The 27,664-nt window shown below is 37.9% G+C and overlaps 1 protein-coding gene across 1 annotated transcript in view; it reads right to left on the bottom strand.

The window, feature by feature from the left end:
- Nucleotides 1-11,306: 11,306 nt before the first annotated feature.
- Nucleotides 11,307-27,664, bottom strand: part of IDE (insulin degrading enzyme) — a 36,660-nt gene continuing 20,302 nt past the window's right edge. Inside the window, exons 10-20 of the mRNA XM_072424868.1 lie at nucleotides 25,338-25,482; nucleotides 22,754-22,864; nucleotides 21,401-21,521; nucleotides 18,809-18,900; nucleotides 18,125-18,236; nucleotides 17,873-18,040; nucleotides 17,260-17,532; nucleotides 16,480-16,541; nucleotides 15,290-15,362; nucleotides 13,775-13,842; nucleotides 11,307-13,068 (exon numbers count right to left, since the gene is read on the bottom strand). Coding sequence (XP_072280969.1) covers nucleotides 12,973-13,068; nucleotides 13,775-13,842; nucleotides 15,290-15,362; nucleotides 16,480-16,541; nucleotides 17,260-17,532; nucleotides 17,873-18,040; nucleotides 18,125-18,236; nucleotides 18,809-18,900; nucleotides 21,401-21,521; nucleotides 22,754-22,864; nucleotides 25,338-25,482 — 1,321 coding nt within the window. The 3' untranslated portion in view covers nucleotides 11,307-12,972. The remainder of the gene's footprint in view (nucleotides 13,069-13,774; nucleotides 13,843-15,289; nucleotides 15,363-16,479; nucleotides 16,542-17,259; nucleotides 17,533-17,872; nucleotides 18,041-18,124; nucleotides 18,237-18,808; nucleotides 18,901-21,400; nucleotides 21,522-22,753; nucleotides 22,865-25,337; nucleotides 25,483-27,664) is intronic.

Here is a 27,664-nt window from a genome sequence, read left to right on the forward strand (position 1 = left end):
AACCACAACCATACAACAAAGCATTGATCAAACCCTAGAGATGGCTCCAAAAACTGCGCCTGGGCATGTGGGTGTTCCCGGGCGGGCTAACTATGCACTTTCTAATCACAAGTCTAAAAGGAACCTGAACCTGCTTAAAAGATAATGTAACCTTGCAGAATAAAGGAACTCTCTCCCTGACCCCCTTTTCCTTATCTTGCATCCACGCTTTTTGTGACACCTCTCAACCGGATCATAAACTGTTAATTACAGAGGAAGGTGCAACACAGAAACACAAGTCAGGTATATAAGGGAATCAGGTCTCTGCACTTTTGTATGGGTAAGGTGACTGTGTCCTTTATATTTTTTATATAAATATTTGTATATATATCCATTAACAGAAATATACTTTACCTCGCTTTAATAAACTAGGCTTTTATCTCATCCACACTCTGGAAGTAAGGGACTGCTTTATGCCCACGCACACATGAATGTCTTAATAGGTTTTCAATACATTTTCATTGTAAATCAAGAGAAAATTATTCACCGTGATGGTATGGCTGTACATGTACATGGGGCTCTCTTTTCCCCCCTGTTTAATGAGTAGCCACATGCAAGTAGAACCATTTCTGTATTATTGAATGTAATTGTGACTCAAAACTTGGTTAGTACAAAAAAAAATGATATTTTTCAGAATGTCCCAGTATAAAAAGCCTCAAAGCAGCTTACATCTACTAGAACAATGCCCTGAATATTGCAGCTTAAAGACTTGTATTGAGGAGTCAATGGTTTCTTATTCATTGATAGAATTTCTGCCACAGCACTTCCCAAAATTCTTAACAGGCTGGAGTTAGGAAAGAAATTTGTACCCTGTATTACAAAGATATGGTAAATAGGTTCATGGGTTTGTAGAGAACTTTATAGGAATAGCACACAATTCCAGAACTCAGATCTCACTGTCATTCAAGGTTTTCCTTAGTAATGGAAAGGAAGATACATTTTTACTTTGAGAACACAATTACATCTGTGATTTAAAAGACTTCCTTCAGAATTTGTTTTGAGTCAGATGTACTTTAGACAATGAGAATTTGTCCCTGGACTTTTTTTTTTTAAATGAATAAACAATGAGCAGACCTAGAAGCAGCCTTTCTCCACCTTTTGAACATGGAGGTGAACCCTTGCAAAAACCTACAGGTCTTCAAGGAACCCTTCTATATTTATTATATCCACAGGCTCTTAAAATATTGGCATGGTGGTCAGTCAGAGAGACCCAAAGCTGAGAAAAATCCCTCTCGGAGAGTTGCCCCTTTTTTCTTTATCTCCTAGACTGGGGACACATCCACAATTTTAGATTCCTCCTCACTTTCTTGGTGATATTGGTAAGCCAGATAATCAGGGCAAATCTTCCTAATAGGAACACAGACCACAATAAAAAACCTGGTAGACCGTCTACCCGTTTTCATGTTCTCCAAAAAGAGATGCAGATGGAGGCATTTTTCTGCATTCTCCTATTGGCATATCATGGCCTGCTTACTAATATGTAGACAGACAGGTAGTGTAACTTTTTGGGGGCTTTAGATGCATGTACATTTATGAGGGCTACACTGAGAGTTTTATTGCAGTTTCCAAGACTAAAGATCTGTTCATGGTTTATTATCTCTATAGGGAAAGCAGGGGGACATCTTTCAAAATTCATAGCTATGTTTTATGTTTTTCAAGCTGCACTCTACTGATTTACAACATGAGTTCAGTTTTCATGTCCAATGACTTTATTGATAGGCTGACGGATTTCAACTACTACCCAAATCAACCCCAGTTTTAAAGATTAAGGTGTTGGTCAGGGTGTCAACCGCTAGACAACTAGCAATGTTCAGAAGGAAGTTGGCAATGGAAGCTCTCCTTAAAAGATAGTTCTTGGAGTCCAATGTGGGCTACATGTGTGTGCTTTTGGCAGATGTTTCTGTAGCTTCTTATGGAGGGCAGAGGTAGGATAAAACAACATGCAGTAGAATAAGGCCATATTGTCAAACACTAATTGTAAATAAAATGGCACATTGGACTGTCAATTTTTGGCTCTGTGCCAAATGTAGAAATTTGTAGTAAAACCCCTAAATGCCAGCTACATGGCAAGGTGGATTGAGCACCTAGATTCTGTTAATTTACCACCCCAAATGCCACTGTGCCATTGCTTTTAGTGTAAAAATACATTGGATTAGGTTTGCATTAGGCCTAAAAAGTTTTTAGGAGTCTCTTTAATAAAGCAGCCCAATCATTCTCCTATTAAGGGTTGAGTAGAAAACCCTATTTGGAGACCTGGCATGGATTTACTAGTCCAAATGAATACTCAGCCAGAGATTTTGTTTAAGGTATGAAAATAATGAGGTGCAGTGTTGAGTCTTGTAAAAATGTCTCCTAGTAAATCTAGTGATCGTAGACCTTTATATATTTCCATTCCTCTTCCCCACCTAGTGACAGTCCAACAAGGAATTATCTTTTACAATGTGTTCTGTCTCCCCACTGTTCTGGAATCTGATGCATTGTGCACGTGAGCCAGGAGTCATTTGTCACATTTGTTATTTTAATTGGCTTTTGTTGAGTTTTGGCTTACGTTGAAATAACACATTTTGCTGTAAACATGTTTTTTTTCTTTCAATGTTAAATATTAATAAAATATATATTTCCAAATACATTTATATCTGTGACAGTACAGCATTCAGTAGTTTATATTAAATTACATCATTTGATGTTGCCATATCATGTACTGAATGTGACTAATTCTTTCTATTTGTATTAGAGGGAAACTCTGCTCATAGATGTACAGTTCATTGCTATTATCTGGCATTGAGAAGTGAGATGAGGCCACAAAGCACAGGAATGGAGCAGCTGGTGGCAGAGCTACCGATTACAAATAGTAAAGTAGAATTCTTACTCCTGAAGGTTTTGCCAAAGTTTTTAGGAAAATAGAAGGAAAGAAGGAAAATATATTGGGTAAAGGTCTGTAGGAAACAATAAATGGTAAAAGGTATTGCATAATGAGGTTCCAATAGGGCCACATATTTGGTCTTCTATCCTTTCTCTGCCAAGGTGCCCCAGCTTCTCATTTCACCTTACTTGGTATCTCAGGCACATCCTTACCCAAGCTTATAATATTAGGATCAGGTTCCACCCTTTCCAGTCAAGACACGTCCTTCCAGATTTGTTAGTGCATCGTGGGTTTTCTGGTGTCAAGCTTGTTTTCTCTACATTGCCTCAGGGATCAGTTTTTGTTAGCATTTGTTAGGTGTTGCCGTTCCCATAGTTGGGCTTCTTTTGGACATTTAAAGGTACATAAACTCCTGTGATCCGCAGGGGGATTCTTGTAAAAAAAATCACTTTTTTTATTTGGAGGTACACAAGCTACATTTTCTTACTCTGTGGTTATGATCATACTTTTATTACTGCTTTCTTCACAAATAAATGCTTGTAGTAAGGGGCGTTATGCTGGCTGGCCTACATTGTTATGTATGCCAATGTCCAAGCCTTCTTTAGGCAACAGTATATCTCCAATGGTGTCCCTCAATGGACTCCCAAGATTTTAGATTGAGCACAAAAATTCTATTTAACTCTTCCCATTGTCTAAGATTGGTCACCAAACGTACATAGTGCCATCTGTCAGCTAATGATTGAAATGTCTGGAGAGGAACCAGAGCAATAGGTTGGTAGTGACTCTGCCCATTTTTATGTCTTGATGCCCTGCTCACATATTTTTACGTATGCAGATTTTCTTTTTTTTCATCTGCCAATGGTTAATAACTTTCCCCTTTTATTTGATACATAAAACAACTGTACAGCCAACTGTTTGCCATACAACTGTTTCAGAAATGTCTCCTCAGCAGCCATTCAGATTGAATACAGGTTCAATTGAATAAAAACAGCCATCACCCTGTAAAATAAAAGCCATACAACTGTTTGTATTACTTATAACCAGCTTTCAGTACTGGATAGACAAATACAAATCTTCTGTAAATTAATGCATTTCAGCTGTATATTTATCAGTTTGCCTGAGGAGCAATATTCTGCCATTCCTTGCTACCTGTGTTGGTGTCCCATTAAGCCCTATCAAAGTAATTAGAAAGTGTGGAAGTAAACAAGTCAGAGATTAATAGCTGCTAAAGTGAGTTTATTAAAGAACAGCTGACTCCAGGAGATAACTTCATTTTTATAGAATTTCATTCCAATTACCATTGGTTGCAGATCTTGTTAAGTTGAGAATTAAGCGACTTGTCTAAGTAGTCACCAGAGGGACTAAAAGCTAAATCTTTGGAGAATTGGACATGAGATGTACTGAGAATATTGTGAAGTTCTTGAATCTGAACCACATCCAGAAATCTCCCCACAGGCTAAGAATCAGATCGGTAATTAAATTTTGATCTTCTGAATGCTGATACTTGAAGGATTCTTTGAGAGCCATCAGGGGTGTAATACTGTCAGATTTAGCAAAGATATAAGGGCTTTGATTGTCTTTAAAGATCAATAATAAGGGATTAGAAATATAATATTAGGTACTGCTGATTTCTTTTCTTTTTTCAATACCTTAGTGCCTTAGAGTGGGACAAGAATGTGCATAAAAGTTATCCCAAGACTTTACAAATTTACATGTATGGCACAGTGCCCAACTTAAAGGCTTTTTTTTACCTCCTCACATTAAAGCACTGCTGCACTCATACAAAAACCCCCCAAAAAAACCATGTGACATCCCTGGACCTCCAAGTTATTACAATGTGTTATGTGCAGGGCACAATCTGGGCATTATTCAGGCATGGCACCGAATTGGTGATTGGGCAAGTCGGTTGGGGCAGCCCTGGAGAGCAGGTGAGTATAGCACCTGGATTTGTTTTTGTTTTCATTCTTCTGATCATCCATCCAAATTACTTATGTGGAAACATGAGTTGTGGTCCAGTGTTATATATATATATATATATATATATATATATATATATATATTGTGAGGGTTTATGAATCAGACATATTATTAGCTTCCTGACAATCACCCAGACTAAGAGGGGAGCAGGAGGTGCCAACCAGGTCAGAGCTGAATGTACATGATCTTACAGGGAAGATAAAGACAGAACAGAAGGCAGAGCTGGCTTATATAGTATAGATGGGGAATGATGCCACTGTATTCCTAAACTATAACGGTCACACTAGTAATTGTTTGGCAGCAACTGACCAGTGCCAGTATTAAAAAGAAAGCAGAGAACTCTGTCCTATAACATTGTTCCTTCACCAGGACACTGTGTGCTTCCTTGGTGATTACCAAGACTGCACAGTACATTGGCCAGCACAATGCCAGGTGAGAGCTTCATTTACAGTATAAAATAGGTAATTTAGACATTGCCCAGTGGGAATCTTCAAGGTATGAGTGTTTCAATAAATAGAGTACTTAGAGTTATCCCCCAAAAAAAACATATATGGTAGAGAGGAGGGAGGTGCTTCATATGGGGAACAATTCCTAAGTATGTTATCCAAAAACAAAAGCAAAGAAAAACTTTATATGCGTATATAAAAATCCACCTTTGATGTGCGTTGTGATTACTCATCACATCTTTGAAATGAGTGACAGATCAGCGATGTGTGCCATGGCCTTAGGACAGAATTCGGTGCCACTTTTTGGGCTGTGCAGTCAGGGAGATCCGCACCAACCAGAACATATTCGGTGTTGTTTCTAACTAAAGGGAAAACAGTCCATTGTTAAATATATTGTTACTTTATTGTAAACGGCTATCACTCAGTACTGACATAGTAAACATTTCAACAGCAATAGTCCCACACATTATTACAAAAGGAAATCATTGGAAACAAAGAAAAAAAAAAAAAAAGACTTTAAAATGAATCTGTCAGTTTTAAATGAATGCACCCTGGGCCTGATGTGACCACAGCCACAGGATTCATTGACCGTTGAAGTGGCAGCCTAAAACTATGGAAACTTCCTTCATATACATAATACATACCGGATTCTAGATTAGGATAAAAGAACAGCCTCCCCTCCATGGAAATAGAATGGGCCAGTACACATCAGGCACTGTGTTAAGAGGGGAAAAAAAATGTCACCAAATATACTGCATGGGCTACCATAGCCATTTTGTAATGCTTTATTTGCAGTACCCTGCTTTTATCAGAATTACTCAGATATCTCAGTCTCATGTAATATATATGCAGAGAGCTTGCGGTCATATTGCATGTATTACCCACAGCAGTCATTTAATGTGTTGGGATACTTTTTGTACGCATTTGCCATACAGAACAGGAAAGGCCTACATCAAACGCTCTAAAAGTGGGTAAAACTTTGTTATATTACTAATATATTCTAAACATGTTATATGTAAATTATAGCGAGTAAATAGTATACTTAGGATGAGTTATATTTGCCCCCTTATTTTTGTGACATTCTTCCCATTGATCACCATGTTAATAAACTGTGACCTGTGGATATAGCAGTTGCAGCAGGGATTACCTGTTAAGACCTGAAAGTGTTTTCAAGGCTTCCAAATATTGCAAAGTTTGAGAAAGACCGATTTACAAACCTGGATGGGGTTCTCCTTTAGATATGTGACAGATTCATTTTATAAAGGAGCTGTCAGGACAGAAATAAGGGAGCTACCATTTCTATTGTTTAGAGGGTGTCATTCTCATTCACACCTCAACTTTTGAGGAGCCAAAGACCTGAAACCAGCATGCCAGAGAAGTGTCAGGGTATGCGATAGGTATCAATGTCCAGGTCAGTGATTAGGTAGGTATGACAGCCCAGGGTTTACACCAATATCAGCTTCCATACTTGCACCTGACAGCTTCCCTTGACATTTAGGCTGAGCACAGTGTATGTGGTTGCAGTAACGTGCTATAGGTAGTCTGGTATTGCTTAGAACTCTGCAGCGATGGGTTTCACCTATGGAATCCATAGACATGCCCAATAAATCTTAGTTCAAAAAAAGGAAACAAGAAAATTGCATATTAACTACAAGTTATTCCAACTGCATAAGGAAACATTAAAACACAATGTGTGTACAGTACATTTCTCAGCACTAACACTAACCTCACACTCACCACAGACTGGAAATAAGGATGTATCATCCATGCATTCAATTTTCTAGATTGCTATGATTTCATGAAACAGAAAGCATACACACCAATCTGCCAAAACATAAAAACCAGTGACTGGTGAAATGAGTGACTGATTACCTTGGTAAGAAGTGAAGGGATGAGATATAATACATAGTAAGTGAACAGTCAGTTTTTAAATTTAATGTGTTAGGAAAGCCCTATGGGATGAAGGCTGGTGGAGGCAGTGTGACTTAAATCATCTGCTACCAATGTCTTAGTGCCAAATACCAGGACACCTTCCAACGTCTTGTATAGTTTGACTCCAGGGGTCAAAGCTGGTTTGGTGGCACAAGAACACCATTAGGCTGTTGGTTGTATGTTTGGGCCAAGGTAATGCTCCAATCTCCTTGCTGGCTCCTCAATCAATACAATTGACCATAGATAATTATCCAGTTACCTAGGACCAACATTTTTGAATTCCCCTTAAATATGTGCATTCAAAACACCTAAGAAAGTAAATAGGTTAAAGGAAACTCCTGGTAAAAAAAAAAAAAAAAAAATACTACAAAAGGTATGGAAGAAGGGGATGTAAATAGAAATCTTACTTGCCTTATTCCTTCCTGCAATGTAGATGGGAGAGTATTGTACTGGCTGCTGGGGGGAGCAAGTGAAAAGGAAAGCAAAAGTCCTTTTATAGTACCTTAGCCCTGAATGAGCATTAAACCCTTGCAGTAAAGTATAAGCCCCGTCCACAAGGGTAGAATAGAAAATTCACTATAGACATGATAATTGTCAAACCAGTCCCAATATTTGTTAATTATGCAAATAAAAGGTCCATCGAGCCCAAGTTTTTGGTTTCCACCTACTAGAATCTCAAAAGATATATGCTGCTGAGATGTCTACAGTATGTTCCATAATTGGCTGAAAAATTACACACATGACTTACCGGGGCTGCAGAATTGGATACATGCATCGTTTTGTTATTTTATTATCTATGGATAGTTGCAGATTGGCCACTACAATGACTCAAATACAATAGATGTCCCATACTTCCCTGAGGAAAGGAGACTTAAGGATTCCATTGCATTCCAAGAAACTAATCCTTCCTGTCTAAGGTTTAGGATCACCTTTGCTTTAATAGAAGTGCTTGTTTAGTTACTAAAAAAAAAAAAACACAACACCTGTGTGATTTCTTTATTTCTTTCTTTGCAATATTCAGTTTTTAGGGGTTGGCTAAAGACAAAGCAATTCTCTATAAGAAAAACCTAACCATACAAACCTCCCTTATATCCAAACTCGAACATAAAGCCAACCTAAACCCAAAATTTTAGAAATTCAAATAGTAATCAGCTTGATAAATGAACACAAACATTATTTATAAGAAACTAGTGGACAGCATATCTGTTTCATGGCCTAAATGTGCTCACACTGAGCACTATAACTCATTTCATCACTCCGAGTTCAGCCACCATCAATAATCAGATGTGACCACATCACACCCAAAGCAGGCAAAACCATAAATGACAGACTACATTTGCCAACATTGTTGTATTACAGGAACTCCAACAGTTATACTTTTGGTTTCTACCAAATAGCAGAAATGCTTTGAATTTTTGTCTTAATTTATTTTGGGTTGAGCTGGACTTTGAGCAGTCATCGGGCAATTCCTTGCTTCTAATGAGTTGGCCAACTGCAGAAGACGACACTGGTCTCTTATCACTCCGAATCCAAACTTCAGTGTTCAAGCTCACAGTCTTAGTGATTTCCACATTCCCAGCATTGTCAAATGCTGAACCCTGTGGTTGTTCCTCCTATCAGCCCCACTTTCTCTACAGGGCTCATTAGTGACGTGGGGGCTACTGGAAGGAACCAATGGCCATAACATGGAAGTCAGCCTTTAACAAAATCTTTAGGTGTCAATCGCCTGCATCACTTTGTGGTAAGATGCAATGAAGCAGATTTGGTTTTAGATCACAAATTAAAATGGGAATGTAGCCATATGCTGTAGGTAACCACTTATCTGCTGTTTTTTTTTTATACATTACCCCCACATATACATGCATTTTGTGCATCCTGTCCATTACAGTATTAGACATTCCAGGATTTAACCTAGAATGAAATTGTGGTGTTAAAAGGTACAATGCTACAGGTACAACGGTCACCATGACTTATCTTCCTGTGGGAACACAGACAGTGATAAAAACTTGGCAAAGTCTAAGGCTGCGTACACACGTTATATCTTTCACGATCCTTTCCAACGTCAAAAGGTTAAAAGATGAACGAATGAACACTGCGCCTACAGTGCCATTCTGCTCTACGGAGAGGGAGAATGATGGAGTGGCACCCCGCTGCGCTCTCTAACCTTCACTTGTCTTGTAGGCGTTTATGAATTTCGTCCAGGGCAGATTCATGAACGTCGGGCGGCCACTGTACAAACGTCAGATTCTCGTCGGCTAACAGCCCTGAAGCAATCGGACGAGAATCATTTGATGTGTGTACATAGCTTAAACCTTTTCCCATTTTATCCAAATGTAAAAAATAAGATTTTTCTACTTACACCAGCTCCTTCAAAAGCTTCCTAAAGTTGTTTTGAGTAGAGTGACCCAATGTCTTAACTATCCTGTTTTATGGAGTTTGTGACAAACACATTGCTCATAAAAACAATTCCTATAAAAATGCAATTTAAGATTACATGCTATCCAACATAAAATACTAACATATATGAAAAAGGACGACCCAGTTACTTCCCTTTAGATGGACTTGAAGAACATTTAATAAGTCATCTAGTAAAAGCTTGATTTGCATAGATCTCAAATTCTTGCTTATGATAAATATATTTTGAGTTTTTCATTATTTATCTTAAATAAAGCAGCACCAATATCTAGTAAGGCTCGATTCATTTAAATTGTCAAATAGATAATTCGTAGTAATAAATACATAAATATAAATTAATGAGATAGATTGATAGCTGGGCTGATATGACTAAAAAACATAGAAATGTGATACGTGGAGATCCATGACAGCCAATCAAACGAGTGAAGTAGTGAAACCAAATACAATGGGTGGGACATCATGCCTTAATGTCAACTTGATAAAGGCTCATGTGCAATGCCAATCGGATTTTAGCTGTCCTTTGTTACAGTGCAAAAAAAGTATAGTCAAACCTACAAAGAGGTGTTGAATCAAAGATGAGATTAGCGGAGGCATGTAGTAATAACATTTTACTCATCTTACACCAATATAACTGGGATGTCAGATCTGCAATGCCATGGAAACAAAAAATAATGAGGTGTGCCATAGATATGAAGCGACAGGTCCCCAAAGAGGTGTTAGGCAAGCATTGTGCAGGTTGGACGTAGCTTGGCCTATCCATGAAGAAGCACATAGGGAACCAGTAGATAGGACAACAGGAGAATTTATAAGGTGTAGCTGACCTTTAAAGACTTGGAAGGCGACAAATGGTAAATTATGTTTGGAAACACGAGAAAGACATACAAAAATGTTTTTATGACCATGATTAATTTGCAATACAACTAATTCTGTAAAGCAATTATTTCAGGTGTGTGGGTGATTTGTATGGTTGCTGGTCCTTTTATCACAATCAGGGAGTGCTGTGTTGAGACCCCTACCACAATTCCACAGCGGTCATTGCACAGCCAGGTTAGTCCTGTTTAGCTAAGGAGAAAAGCAAAGGGATAACTGTTCATGTAAACCTGGACGTCTCTATAAAAAAACATAAGGACAAGGCTCCTGATAGAATGGGAACACCTCCTCTCCTTAACAAAAACAAGGAATATTAAGAGATTTCCAAGATACTGGGCCTGATTTATGAAAGCTCTCCAAGGCTAGAGAGAATACACTTTCAGAAGTGAAGCTCGGTGATCCAAAAGACATGGAATGGATTTTTAAAAATAATTTGCAAACGTTTTGAATCTTGGACCAGATTCATTCCAGGTTTGCTGGATCACCCAGTTTCTCTTATGAAAGTGTATTTTCTACAGCTTTGGAGAGCTTTCATAAATCAGGGCCAAAGTGTTTTTGTCAGCTTTTGACAAATCAATACTCCTGATACAAACGGGGCTGTTATGTGCCAAATTGGATCATTGCATGGGTAAAAGCACACCTTTGCGTCCAGTTATTTTGCAAGAATCGTAATCAACTAGAAATTTATTCATCTGCAGGCACAGGCCTACCAAATGGGCACAGTATGACAACACAATGTGGAGAAAAACAAAGAAACAGGTAGGTCTCATTTAAATAAAACAGTTTTATTTATAAAGTCTAAATGGGCAGCAAACCACAGAAACCCTGAGACAACAGATGCAAAGTATGTCAGATTTAAAAATGAAATTAAAAATAATGGAAAAAAAAATAATAAATAAAAGTCTTGTATATACTTTTATAGTTTCAGCATATTTGGATTATAAAACTGCAATATGATCTTTAAAGATTAAAAGCTTCTGCTCCATGGTCAAATTGATTAATTTCTGGTTATAATCCTTTTAATCCTTCATCCCCCCCCCCCACCCCGTCTCCCAAAGGGGAAAAATAATCTAATCATAACAATGGTTCAGACTCTCTTTAAGAGTCTTTTTGGTCAGGGGATATTATGCCCTAAGTGTGGGTTGCCTTCATAGGTTGGTGGGACACAGCTTGCATCACTGGTGGACTCTGGGAGATTTATGAATGTGTGGACTACCTCTTTAAGTTGTTACATATACAAGGCAGATATTGACACATGGTGTACTTAATTCTGTATTTTACCTTGATGAGAAGTTGTAATGGGTGATGAGAATACATGGAACAAACAATTTGTACAAACTGTAATAGAACATTGTACACACTAAGTGCCAGCTCGACCAGGCTGCAGCATACCAGTTATCAAAGTACCACAAGTCCCAGTAAGCATACAGGGATTTGAAGCTGCTGAACAAGCTGTAGTGTCACAGGCTGACGTGGTCTGAAAGGTGGAACAAAGCTAACCCTGCAGTCAATTAGGTTTGAAGTGCCACTGTCTAAGTAAAAGTTTAAACAATGGCACTTTATACCTTACTAACAATTAGAGATGGTCAATAAGATGCAAATGTGAATTAATGCGAAATCACATACATACATAGCAAATTGCAGTAATTTTAAAACAATATACTTGTAGTAAAGACAATAGAGTAGAATTTGGTTCAGTTTCGAGTCAGTGCAGTTTGTGATTTGCATAAAAATTTAATTTTTGAACATCTCATTGACCCCTTCTACTAACAATCTGTGCTGGAGTTTTGGGCATGACCTAGGTGATACATCGGTTTTCAAAAATTAACCCCAACAGGTCACATAACAGTTACAGACAGACAAATGGAAACATGGTGGCTGTTTTAACATTCCAGCTATATACTTTACAACTCAGCAGCACCTTAAGTCTACATGATGTTTATATCTTGCCAAGGACCTTGAAGTCCTAATAATATTCGATCCCAACCCACAGACAGTGCAGGTTTTCCAAAGCAATAGAAAAGGTCTGCAGTCTTCTTTTTAACCTTCTGTTGTCAAAAGGAAAAAAAAAAATTGTGTATCATCACTAAGCCTTAATACAAACCATCACAGAGACACCAGAAAAAAGTTAATCTCGGCATGCCTTAATGAGAAGACGCCTTCCCTATCCACTGCAAGTCAACAGTTTACATATGCACACAATTAAAAAAAAATCACTAGCTTTCATTATAGGACAGATGCAATTCAGATTCTGTCTGTTTTAGACATGCCACGATGAAATTTAAGTTATAAGATTTTCACTATAATTTGTTTCTATTAATGGACTGTTGGAAAAATCCTACTATATTCATCACAATTTTCACTCATTTCTAACCCCACTGGGGAACGTATGTGTTCGGAAGTTTCTGATTTTTGCTGATCTTTTGAGGATCATAATTTTGCAGCCATGAAGTTGACGTGTGGCTTAACGAGAGGAAACAGAGGTAGACTCCTCTTGAACTCTGGCATGTTGCTAATGACTTCGGGCTAAAAGCAAACATACAATATCACATTAGTTATAAGAGAATTAGGTACACACAAAAAAATTTTTTTAAACTTAGGAACATGGAAAGTCTCATACCCTTTGGGTTTTACTACTACAGGAGTGTTAATCACTGGCATATAAATAAAAAAAACACTTAAGAGACCAAAGATAATCACTCCTAATACCAATAGGGACAAAAACCAAACACACTAATATGTCCACTGTATGATATCATAATAATTTATTACCTAATCAGGCTCAGGAAAAACACTTTGTAAGGTTCAATACTCCCACTATCAAAACACATACGCATGCTGGTAGTAGAGGTAAATGGGATATTTGGGGCAGTAGTAGAAGTCAAAAAGATTCCGTGTCCCTCCGTGAACAAGAAGGAAAACAATTTACTAATCAAACACACAGAGAAAAAATGAGGCTGCAGGATAACATTATGTGATGAATAACCTTCACCTGTAGGTGAAGACAATGCTGTTACAAGAGAAGAACAGCGGCCTGACATGGCTTCTCATCTTTCTTTAAAAGACTGGTAAAGTAAGAAAGGCTCCCCTGCTAGGATGGAACAGAGACTGCTACTCCCAAACATAAAACAGTAGGCTTCAGCTTGGGAGGTTATGTGCTGGGTAATTTAAAAAGAAAGAAAGAAAAAAAAAAAATTACAATTGGGGGGGTTATTGGAGCCCTGTATATTACCTGAGGAAGGGGTGGTGCAGGTGCAAGGTTAACATCATTTTGACTTGGAAACTCTCCAACAACAGGACCTGGACATAACAAATTAATTAAAACAGAACAGGGGTGAAAAACTAAAATACACAGTGGGCCAGAATTAAGTAAGAAAAAGTCGCGGGTCAAACTTGAAACTGAAATAGCACCGCTACTACAATCCCCTGCGTCTATAAAAACAGTCCAATGAGGGGCCATGCATAGGCAGAGAGGCCGCTGGTCTATAGTATAGTATATTGTAGTAGCGCCACTATCTCAATGCAGCGGCCGGCCAGCTGCAATCCATATTTAGGCCAAATAAACACCGGCCAGAGTATGACACCCGAGTTAGAATGTAGGTACATAAAAAGTTTATAAAATCAAACTTTGTTCTTTGAGCTCATCACACAGTTTACACAAAGGGAACTCCCCCATCACCCCACTGCTTGTAGAGGCTCACAAACAATGGTACAAAAGTCATGGAACATGCACCTGTAGTAAGAATCAATGGCAGCTGGAAGAAAAAATTTTACTTCGTAAAGAAACTGTCATTACAATTCTCTAGTTCGTATCTTCCTGTGTCATTCCAGCACTGCAACCTCAGTCTAGATGCTTCAGCATTTAACAATTCTAGAATTCCTGGATGTCCATATTCCCCCACACCCCTCACTGTGATTCCAGTGTGTCCTCCAACCCAAAACATTTTTAGGTGGCATGAAAGTAGCCAGGAAGTGGAGGGGGAAGGTAAAAAATAAATGCACTGGAATTTTCCCTCCACATTTCCCTACTTCAAGGTCCCCTTTCACACTTCGTATCTTTGGCAAATATGCCGATGCAGATACGGTGCCAGGAAGTGATGTTTTAAGTTGGGTTACTTAAATGCTTCAGTGCATAGAAACCTCTGTGTTCCTTCACATCTGGCTGAATGAACAGCCGACTGCTGACAGGTGGCTAGAAAAATATGTTTTACAGCCCACTCCACTAAAATGTCTTGAAAAGGAAAGCATGGTTTTCTTTGCTGACCATACCATCCCTGTTGAGTTCTGTAGTGAGGAAAGGGTCTGATAATAAAAACAACGTGTTCAAGCTAGAGAAAATTGACACTGGACGCTGTTGAAATTGTTTAATGCTGAAAAGTGATGGAGGCCAAAACACTAATTAAATCAATGGGCTTGGTGAGGGGTTTAAGATCTTTCTAATGCAGGAAGGGAGTCATTTATCTTCATTTTTAAGCAAATGACAGAGTTTGGTTTTAAATAGGTTTTTTTCATAGGAGGCAGAGCAGGGATTTTGCAGCTCACAAGTTTCTGTCTGTTCCTCAACACCCAAACTACTAGATTGTGGCTGGTGAAAGAATGTGCCCTGTATGTGCCATGCTGTACTACTAGATGAGGCAGGAAAATTTGTGGTTAGTCCTGAAAAAAAAACCATTTATAAAGACAAGCAAAACTTTAGCATTATCATTAGCAATGCACAACAGTCTACAATCTACAATCTGGCACTTACATGAATCCATCTCTCTGGCAAGCACGTGTACAGAGACTTTATGTCTTCTTGGAGCTTCCAGCGCAAGCAAACCCTGCAAAAGACCTCTGATCACAATCTGCTCATAATAAAGCATTGACATAGAATATGAACTCAACTTAATTAAAGCATGTATTATCAGTAAAACTTATATAACATTATCTCATCATCAAATTATACATTAGCGGTTCTAAAGCAACCAAAATGTTTTTCCCCCAACTCCATGACCTTGAACTTTTTTTTGTAAGACAATGACACATATTTTGCTGGTAGCTAAGATTAGTCACAAAATTAATTCCCCAGCGCGAGTCCAATGCAAATCAGGTTGCCAGGAAACAAATCTCACAGCGGTTTCAGAATGCTGCTAACCAGCATTTTAAGGACAAAAGAATGGAGAGCAAATATAGAACATCCATTACTATATTTAAGTTTTACTTCAAATTGTGACGCATGTCTTGGCTGTCAGTGACCTGTCTAGAAATAATAAGTGTACAAAGAAACTATCATGATACACAAGCCTGTGCTTTGCCAGCAGAAATATGAATATGGTCGTAAAATCGTAAGAAGAGTGATAAGTGGGCTCTTAAAAAGCAAAATGCATTGTAACAGCATAGTCTGGAGCCCAATGACAATGGAAATTTATAAAATAGGATTCATTTCTTACAAGTAAAAATGAATGGTCCTTTTTTACAGTACTGGCAGTTTGTCATAGATGGGAAAGTCAGTTTCATATATGCTGGCTTGCTGGTCTTAGGATGCAAGTGTGTTTAGCTCTTTGAGTCCCCAAGCTGGTATTGGTCACACAAGAAACATTCAGAAAATCAGGGGATAATGCCATATACCAACAGTTATTTTCCAGTTTTTGCATAAATATTTCAAAATCTTCTGTATCTGCCTCATGTCCTGTGGCATTAGCTAATTCCACTAGTAAAGGGACTAGTCAGGAAAGTTTTACCTCTTTCATCACCTTTACCGTTTACCAGACGAATACATTTTATATCAACATATCGGCTTCTAGTTTACAGAAGTTTAAGGCAACACATAAATCATCTTGGAAAGGCTTAGCAAAATGCAGCAAGTTTCTCAACGCTCTGCTGAATAAATGATGAGACCACAAAGATATTTTTTCCATTGGAATCAATACACCAGGCACAAAAAGAGCTCATGAATACCTTGTAAAAGTTCATGATGTCATCCTTGGTCAGGGTTTTTAGATATGACACTTCAACATTGTCTGAAAAAGAAATAACAAAAAAACAAAACCAGTTACCCAAGATAAGACAAACTTTGTACAGGGTAAGTGTAGTAGACTGGGATAAATATCAGCTAGTCTGTTTCCTCACTTCACAGTAAAACTCGAATCGTAGATACAAAACTCTACCCCCATCTATACTCTTCACATTGCGCTTGGGGTTTTTAAAAGATCACTCAGGAATTGCATAGTGGGTCAGGTCAGTTGCTCACAGCTCTTTCTTTGCTTAGGAATAAGTATTTCATAGCCGATACTTCAGTGACAAATACAGCAAGCATGTATTTTAGGTGTTAATTAGCGTAAACAGTGAGTGAATTAAGGTTAATAGGGGATATCCAATGCTATGCAAAAGATTTAGCATTACATTTTGGTTTAAGTGATGTAGTAATTATGGCTTATGGTTAAGTGTAAACTAAAATTTATGGACTTCATTTGTCATTATGTGAAGGGTTGAGAGTCATTATCAGCATGCCTCAAATGCATCTACTTAGTTTAAATCTACTGTTAATACAGATTTATCATAAATGTAACTTGATTAAGACAAGTTGGCATGCTGGTGGTCACAGTAGCCCACTACCAGCTGCAGAATTCCTCACAAGTTGCCATTATTCTGGAAATGAATGGTGAAGGGATTTTAATATTATCTAGTGCCCCATCCACCATATATAAAAGCAGATACAATCATGCAGTGATTCCTCACCTCTGTCAAAGTGATATTGCTGAGAGATGATTTCCCCCCAGTATTTTGCACACTCAGCTGAGAGTTTCTTTGGCTTGTCCAAGCGCCTCAGAGCCAGAGCCTGAACATGTTTCTGGAAGGCCTCATCGGACATCTCTTCCAGAGATTTCTCCATGGTCTTTAGGAAGGCTTCAACACGGCTTTCTAAATAATGAGGTGGCTTCTCAGACTGTATGATAAATCTCAGGCCTTGGATACCATTTGCCCTGCGAGGGCCACTAAACACGATGTAACCTTTGAAAGTTAAAAAAAAAAGTTTAGTAGATGAAACGGAACTACAACACATTACAAAAAGTACAGCCTGGAATCTTTGTAACAATTTTAGAAGATAAAAAGATAGATAAAAGTTATCCGAAGATAAAAATAATATTTAGCCCACAAACCAAGTACAACAGACTGCATTAAATACACCGGTTCACTGTAAGCTAAATACACTGTTCTTAAAAGCCTCCTTGAGTTTACTAAGTTTTGAGAGCATTGCAAGAGACTAATTTTCTCAAATTCTGAGGTCATTAAAAAGTGCAGCTTAGCAGACATTTGCTTATTTGCCAGGTTTCCCCTACAAATGCCTTACCTAGCTGTTCCTTGGTTCGCAGCGTGTTGAAGAAGGGTTCTGAAATAATCTGACAGAACAGCTCCAAAAACATGTTTTCCGAAGTGCTCTGCATGTTGGTCTGATAATAGATCTCAATACCGCAATTGTTGTGCACTTCATTCCGTTGTTGATATACGAACCATCCCTCTGTAAAATATATTAAATTCCATGGGTCACAAAGAAATGTCCACATACAAAAAACAGGATGAAAGGCAAGTAATTAATTCTTACGATCGGGGAGCTGTACTTCTCTGTATCTGACCAGCTGGCTTGGGAGAAGAGGCTTTGTGTGAGCATGCTCGATCAGTTTATCCTCCACCATTTGCATAATGGATAGAGCTGACTGGAGAAAAAAAAATTGAACAGAAAATCAGCTTTTACTGGAAACAGAAAATCAACGACATTTTCAGGAATCTTTTTATACATGGGTTTCAGGATAGATATATACTACTAAATCCTACTCCACTTAACACAACTCAAAGTGATTGTTTGGGAGGGGACTGTAGCAAAAAGCATCGTTGCTACATTGTTGTGACACGCTAAATCTACCTCCAAGGTCACAAACGTCATGCTCGAACCCTAATGTGACAAAACTCAAATGGTCAGTTCCAGTTATGTAAAAACAGGTCAATAAGTGGGACTCGGGGTGGAAAACACTGGCCACAATAAGTAAGTATTGACGATGAATTAACATTATGTAAACCCAAAGTTCCCTTTACTTGCTTTTTTTTTTTTTTTTTTTTAATTCTTAAGCTTTTGGTTCCTAGATGTGCTTTAACCTGCTTATCAGAGGTTAGGGCAACAACTATAACCTTACCTCAGAAAGGGCTTGTTAAACGTAAAATGCAATATAAACCAGAAGGAGTGGGGGACAAACACAAAATATAAATAATCTAGACACAGCACATAACTAACCTTTTTTACGATATTTCCATGGATAAGAGCTTCTACATGTAACCGGGAAAGAAGCTGAGGAATGAAGGCTTTCAGCCGGGAAAGTGTAACATCTGGAAGAGACAGGGAAAGCCATTACCTATTAGACATTTCTATTAATACATGGCGGTTAGAGTCTGAAAAAAAACATGGAGTGTCTGGAGCCAAGTCTTCACTAAACAATGTAAGACAAATTTTAGCACAGCCACACCTTGTAACAAGCAATATAAATATATATTTCACACACACTAAGGAATAAATCTTAGGACCAAAGATGAACTGATGCAAAACTGCCAAAGAAAATTAGTCAAGACCAACATATGGTTTTACTAGTGACTTGGAAGTTACTTCCTTTGACTCAAAACTGTTGTGAGATGGTTCTGCATTACGGGTTGGTTTGCTTTCTTTATTAGGTGTGTACCCTTACTCTGGAAGATCAGACATTTTAAAGAAGGATATGTAGCAAAGCACAGAGATCATTTTGGGGGGCCATTGCAACCTATTGCTTGCCCATGACAACAGCTCTAGGCAGAATGTATAGATTGTAGACAGACAAATCTTCCCTTAAGACAGACAAACAAATTGAATCCAATGTTTGAAAAAGCTAGGCAATAAAATGAAGAATCTGTTCTCACAGAAGAATGAGCAACTCCCAAAGCCTTTGTTCAAAAATTTTAGTGTGTTCCAAAACTAAGACTAGCTTACTTTTGTATCACCGATGGTCAAGTCATCTCTGAAATATAAAAAGCTTGCCAGTGTGGACACCAAATAAAAAATTGGACTAGAAATGTTTAAATGCTTTAGTGACCAAACAACAAATATATTACAGAGGGATAAGTTGGCAACTTCCAAAGGTTTAAAGAAATTGTATTAGCTGCCAGAGCCCTGCAGTAACAAGTAAAATACATTTACATATTTGCCATAAAGAAACATCAGAGTGTAAGACTTCAAAAGGAAGCTAAGAAACAGCTCTGAAATTTGGTTCCAGTATAAGAACATATAGCAATGATAAACAGTAGAGCAGAAAGTTCCTATTTTGCATTAAATGACACGAGATTGCTTCTAATCCATTGGCTGTGTGACCCAGTTTCCACGCTTGTGCTTTGCAATCTTCCAACACATGTCTTCACGCTCCACAGCTAATAGCTGCGCTTGTTCAGGTGCTGTTCAGAGATAAAACTAGACTCTCTGCAGAGAGCAGAATATGATTTATGGGGCTTCTGGGAAGGCAAATGAAGTATTATTGAACTAGAAAATGCTCTATTAGAACAGCAGTAAACATCACTGCTGGTACAAACAAACCAAGAAGCACAGAAAGCTATGAATGCTCTAAAGGGGATAAAACAAATAAATTGTGTTAATGCAAAAAGACAACACAGCACCTATAGGTCCCAACATAGCACCATCTATCACTGCAAATGCATTCTGCTTGTTCTACTGTGTGCATGACCAAAACAATATTGGAATGAGGCTAAGGCCAACTAGAGTGATGCATTAATACCCCATTAAACCCCCTTACTGCAGTAAGATATACTACCATGTATTTCTGGGCACTTTACTGTAGGCTTCATTTTTGTTGCTGTGTGTTGTTAAGGAAAGCCGATTTTATTTTTTCAAATTTATGTGTCAATGTGTTTTTCTCCTCCATTAGCGTTTTATTGATGTTTGTGTCTGTACCCGTTCAACAAATTTCCTTTGCTTAAGCTCCCAGTTACGATGCTATTACTAGAACAAATGTGTTCCAAATGTTTTCAAATAGCTGGACACACACTACAATGCAAAATATAAAACCTAAGTTTACATTACACTTCAAGGAAATATTACTGCAAACATCTTATGCTGTTGGGAACACAGCTATTGTGCTGATGTCAAAAAAACACTGTAATCTGTGATAAATTCATATCAAAAGGTTCTGGGCAACCAGCTCCATTATGCCTGGCTAAATAAGGGAAAGGGGTAATGTGGCTATTCAAAACCATTAAAATCTGCTTTACATTCTTTTCAGGTACAAATTCAGAACAGATATAGAGAAGGTGAGAATAGCCAGGTTGAATATCGAGCTTTCCAGACAATACAATGCAAAGGGCCAAGTGTAAAATTAGAGCACTTGCATCGATCAGTTGTGGCTTCCAGGACAATTGAATGCAATCTGATGTCTAATGGCAAGCTTACGTTCTTTTTAACAAAGGTTTTCTACAGAAAGTAATTAGAACTCCCAGAGTAGTCTTACCTACTAATTTATCTTTACACTACACTCTAGGTTTACAGTTCAGCAAATACTACATCCTAACTTAAAAACATTTGGAAATTTTTTTTGAAAAAGAAAGTAGAAACTTGAAAGAAATGTACATACACATGAAGTGTAAGAAATGTTCATACTAATGTACATTAATAACCTGTGTTACAAAAAGGAAGTACAATGTTGTGGTGTAGATGTTGTTGTCCTGAGAGGATGTCATTGCCAACAACAGAACCCACTTCATTTTATATATATCTTAGTGTTACAGGTTACTTTATATGGCGGTAAGACAGAGCTCTTTGCAGAGAAGAGATTTCTAACCATTTAGAACTCACCCTCTAGGGAGTCCCTGAGCTCATCTTTGGTCCAGGCCACTTCAGTCATCAGCACTCTCAGGTAATACATGGCATGCTGGTGAGGCTGCTCTGCCCGGAAGTTGTTTAGAGATCGCATGTACTGCAAAACAAGACCACAAACCCAATATATTTTAACAATTACATTTACACAATGGGTTATAATTTATTACTGAATGATGGAAAATTAACACTTTGTTATATTAGATTTTAGAAGAGTCATGGTAAGGCAAACTCTAGTCTATTGTGTCTTCATACCGTTTAGTTATCATGCTAGTCCTATATGTCAGGCTGTAAAACAGCTTTGTGCAACACACAACTGGTATTTATAATATCTAAATTTGAGCTTAATGATGTTCTTTTAAAAAGTGTAAACTGCTGCATTACCTGCATTGGAGATAACTTTGCTAAAAGTCCTACATTTCAGGAGAAGCTGATGCCAGTGGACCATGTTGGGATCTTTGGCTTCATCTTCTGACCTCTGTCACTAACACAGAGACCAGTGGAAGGGACCAGAGAGTGAAGGGGGAGCCAAGCATCTGATACACCCAAATGTGTTGCAGATGTTGAAGATCTGTCAGCAACAATTTCGGCAGCAGAGCAGGTGAATATTGGTTGCATGCTTTGAAGGTAATGTCACTGTCAAGCTTTAAAATATCTTTAATGGCAGACTAACTGGTGTTAAAAGGGGCCTAATATCCTTCAAAATATCCTAAAACCCTCCCATAAACATTGAAAATATGGCCTATTCATATCCTGAGTGACAGAATAGCGGTACCTTCAAGACTGCTTACTGTTCTCCTCAGCCCCTTTTAGCTGGGCACGCCACCCGCCCCTTTTCAGTGACCTGGCTGTTTTTGGGTGGTTACTAAAGAGTTGGGTCACAACACAGGGACTGCCACCCGCCTACAATTTCTTCCCACTCAACTTAAACAAATTCTTGGTTGAACACTGCCATTGTGCATTAAGGCTTGGGTCAGAAGGGCAGTAAGTTTACTGTGTGGCAACACTTTCCTGTGGTCCCTATTGAGATAATACATGCTGTAGTGTTTCACATGTAGCTGCCAATAGCAAACAAATGTGAGCAGTAGTCAGTGGCTTAGTTCCGACTACTGCAAAAAATGTAATCATTGATTCTTTAAGAACCTCCACAGTGAGTGGGGCAGCCAACCAGCTGGCAAGGTCATCTATCCTTTCCGTACATCCTAACTTGACAATATGGTCAACTATCAATTTCTGAGCTTTAGGGGGACAGTGGCAGATTAATGGATTCTAATTGTGGAACTTTATATACAAAGCAATGTAGAAAAACAACAGAGCCTGGGTATAACTTACCGCTTCCTTTATGATCTCAAAACGCCTTTCATCTATTTCAAAAGTTGCCATTTTTTCAATGATCTTCTTTAATAGGATGTGCTGCTTGTCATTGTAACCTTTCACAGAGAGCTGGAAAGTAAGCCACTCATGTCAGTACATCTGTAACAGATCACTTGTGTCTAACCTACGTATTTGTTAACATTTGTCCTTCACCTGATAGAACTACTCAAAGCGTGTGTTAGTATAGGAAGATTCCCCTTTTTTTGTCTTGTATGCTTTGACATGATATGGGCTACACATAGGAGGCAGCCATTTTTTAAAATGTAATAGATCCAGGCAAAATTCAGTCCAGGTTGGAGATAAACCTGACTATATGCCTTATTATGTCATGAATGATGGACAATGCAGACTCATCTTTTTGAGCACACAATGACCTTTTACATTTTGTTTTATATCTTTTTTACTAAATAAAAAGTAGGAATCATGGTGTGCAGCACAGACTCTCTTACAAATTATTTGACAAATCAATATGAACCCATAAAATGTTTGCCTCCAGTATTAAGTAGGCAACAATTATAATGTTAAAGCAAGCTTACCCACCATATAGAAGTTTTAAAAGTAGTGGGTGGGATGTAGGAGATCTTTTAGAACTGTAAAAATGGGCAATAAATTCACCTAATTGCAAGGCTTTAAAGCTAGTGGCCTAAAATTAGTTTTGGTTTGAGAGTAGTTTGTGCTTTTCTTTCATGATTCTACATGAGTCAAAGTGAATGCACAAATGTATGTCAAAGTACACTAAACCTTAGTCTATTAAAGTGGGGTAAAACCAATTTGATGTCTTAGTACATACTTAGATACACACAGTTATTTTAAGGAGGAAACTTGAGAACCAAACCAGTATTATAGCTTTTTATTTAATAAAGTGGAGAGATTGCAGTAATCCACAGTAACCAGTCATTATGGCCACTTCACACTGAGAAATAATGTAAAAGCCACTGGTTTCTATAATTTACTGCACACCACTGTTCTTATTAAATATTTAGGTATGCATTAGTAAACAAAGGAAAATCCAAAACTTCAAGAACATATTTTCCTTCCTGTGTTAGTGAAAAGGAGCTTGCACTTTTTTAGTAGCATTAGGTCTTTTTTGAATGCCCGTATTCAAGATCTGTAACCGTACAGATTCAAAACAATCTGACTTGTGGTTTTCCATCCTACTGGATTCAATTGATGGCGACTACCCCACGCATTGCACAGAAACTATAACAATTTCCTAACGTTGTTGATGGACATTCCTTTTGTCCCTATGCTAAATCTGTGTAGCCACATAATGTTTAATGAACTCTACTAAGGAGCTTTGGACTTTTGAATGTTCACATATTCATAATATTCAGGGGAAAAACCTGCACTGATCACTATAGATGGAAAAGTTGGGATAGATCTTCTAATGGTCAGAGCAGAAGACCTGAAATATTGCCAGGGAAGAGTTTGTTCAAAAGTTCACTTGCTGCTGCTAAGAATATGGAAATACTTTAATGCTTATAACCTGGCAGTAGGTTCACTCATTGTTGTATTGCTTCATTATTGTATCTGTCAAAACTAGAGCATCCCAAGAGTGTCTATTCCCCTCCTACAATTTGTAAGACGTGACCATGCATTAAAAAAATAAAGCTAGACAAAAAGTACCCCACAGACCACAAGATCATGGGCAGATCCTATTGAAAGCATAAAGTAAGCATTTATTGGCCAACAGTAGCCTTGGTGAATTAGTACAGCAAACAGCCCAGCATTTAGATAAAAGTAGAAGCATTAGACAGGACTGGGGCTTAAGTATTAAAGTTTGATTGGGTGTTCAAATTGACATTTTTGAGCATTTTGTAATTCATTTAGAAAAACTGGCGGCAAAGTAAGAACCTGATTGGCTGTTGTGGGACTGACTCTTTCCTTCAGTTTTTATAAATGAGGTCCTCTATACAATATAGATATTGGATAAGCCCTTAAAAATAGAAACGCAGAAACACAAAGCTTTTGCCACCCCACTGTAAATAAATTTGCCTTTTCATGCCTTGGCTGGAAGTCTAGGCTTCCATTTTACAATTACTTACAAGAATTGCATTCATAGCTGATGCAATGCCATAGGTGACACCTGCGAGACGAGCTGCATATGTATACTCTTTTAAATCATCCTTCAATAACCTTAGAAACAGGTATGTCATGTTGCAATGGAGGGGGTCAGCATAAAGGTAACGACTAACAAGAAAAAAAAACACAACAGGGAAAAAATAATAATGTAAAAACTGATGAGAGGAAATTAAGCTTGATACTGCAAGCAATGATAGTGATGTGGATGGAGGACCTTGACAAAAAGAGTATGGATATGCAGCATCAGGGTTGTCTCTGGGATCTGAACATAGATCAATCTCCATGATATTTTCACAGGTGAAGGCTTTGTTAACCGAGGCTGAACAAATACTACATCTATGAAAGAATATAGAGATGGGAATGACCAATATAAGGTCCAGCTTCTCCCTCGAGAGATAGGGCTGTACAGGAAGGAGGCAATCAAGATGGTCCTGTGTCAGCCTTGGTTTTGGGTACTTACATACATCCCATAGACGGTATTTTGGAGATCATAGTTCAAGCCGGCTAGCTCTGCTGCATATGCATACTCGTTGAGAGAATCTTTAAGCAGTTCAATGTACAAATAGGCCATGTTACAATGCAAAGGATCCACATAAGCAAATGGGCTGAAAGAGAACATTAAAATTAATTGTGTCATTTTCTTTTCATAATTACATGTAGAAAAACACAACCTGCAGAACGAATTCCATGAGGCTAGCACCAGCGAGCAGCCTTGGTCTCAAACAATGTATAGACTTTTGAAGTGGGCACAGGGAAACATTAACTTTAAAAAACGCCCTTATGTGCAAGCATCTTAAAACCCCCTTATTATATCAATTTATATCAATATATCAAAGTTATGTCAGTCTGGCTAATGGTTTACATCTTCCTGAAAATTTTACTGCGCTTCTGCTTGTGCAAATTGTCTACAGAAAACTTCAACCGATTGTTAGCTATGGGGTGCACAACCCAATCTGTTGGCCAATAAACAACCACATCTGGAACACCAATGGTTCCTAGAAAATATTCCATACAGGAGCGATTGCATTCTTCAATTTGTAAATAGCAATTCTTACTTTTCGTTTTGATTACAAAACAAGATACAATATTTTCATGAAATAGCAGTGTAACAAAAGCAGCTAGTCATGAAAACTGGCTGAGAAGCAATGTGCAATACAAACCAGGTCAATTGCCAAAACAGAACAGAAATCACTCTTTTTACTGCTGTGTTTTAGTTATATGAAGTAAGAAAAATAAAAAGTATAATACAAATCATTGTACATTTTAAATAGTGTAAAGGGTTGATTTTTCAGGCCAGGTTTTTACTGCTCTGTTAATTTTGGGGGAAAAAGGAGAAGACCAAAATCTTTATATGTATGGTAACACAACAGAGTGGTGGCATTGGAGTTGGAGTATGAAGCAATAATTGGGTACCTGGTTTACCTTCTTGTTTAAAGTTTTAAGGTTACTGAACGTTGGTTAAGGGGAAAAAAGCCACAATGAAACCCTATCTGTAGATTTTAGATCTGAATACAGGTTGGGGTTCTACATATGAGCCCGATTCATACCAGCAGTGACCGGCTCGAGTGGCAGATTGGGTAATTTCGGGCTTGGTCATAGGAAACATTTTGAAAATGGCAGTGGGGGACCGATTGACCCAGTGTCAGGGTATGAAGGCTTTCTGGATATCTTTAGTGAAAACCAAATAAAAGCACAACATCTTTTTTTCTAATTATACCTCTTCTGCCTGACCTCCTAAAACGGGAATAGAGTAGAAATCTACCCAGTGCAAACACAGACAAACCAAATTGTGATAGAAATTCCAACTTTTTCCCAACTCTAAATCTAAACATTTTCACTTTAAGATCGGCTTTTAACAAACACCAGAAACTAAACCTAAAGGCATTTTATGAGTTCAAAAAGTCTACTGGATGCCTGTTAAACATTTTACTGCTTGCTGAACTTGATGCTATTTATTTTCACTGCCTGCAGTTAATAAAGATATTGCAAAACAGCAAATAATTTACTTAACGGTGACAATAATCCATGCTGTTAAAGCTATATGTAGACTATAGCAATGGAACATAATTAGATTTTAAAAACAATTCAGAGAAAAGCAAAAAGCTCATTAAAAATAGATCAACCTTCATTAAACCTTGAAATGTGTGGATTACAGACCATAACATTAAAATAGTTCAGGGGAGTAAAATGCTTTGTCAGCACTACATGGTAATTAAGCCCGGCCATTATATACTATATAGGCCTGCGTCAATCAACAACACCACACAAAGTTTTATCAACCCATCAAATACTAGACATCAGCACCACAATGCTATTACTTTGCAGACAAGCTAAGCCATAATGAAAAAGGAGCTGCAGAGACAGATCAAGGAGCATTATATCTATAAAGGTAGAAATGAATATTATATAAACATAATCCTTCCTAAACCCTGTGTTGTATAATTAATCTGACAGTCTAACATTAGTCCCTTTGGCAAAGACTACAAGAATTAACAGTTACTGGCTCTGTAATCTCATATCCCCTGTGAGGACATTATATTACAGTGCTGATGATATGCCCAAACATGCATGCTAATCTTTAGACACTTTAAGAAACCCTTTACATATTGCAAAGGTTATGGATACTGATGACTGCCTCTATTCTGTAGCACTGGGATCGAGGGACAAAGCTGAAAAGTTTTACTACTCTGCAAGTCTCTGACCTGGATCAAGCATGTAGCCAATTAAGTCTGAGCGCTATATAAATCCTGTTTAACCACCTGGCCGTTAAAGCCGACCTTGGTTCGG

Source organism: Pyxicephalus adspersus, chromosome 10 (genome assembly GCF_032062135.1).
Source record: "Pyxicephalus adspersus chromosome 10, UCB_Pads_2.0, whole genome shotgun sequence".
NCBI classification, from domain to species: Eukaryota; Metazoa; Chordata; class Amphibia; order Anura; family Pyxicephalidae; genus Pyxicephalus; species Pyxicephalus adspersus.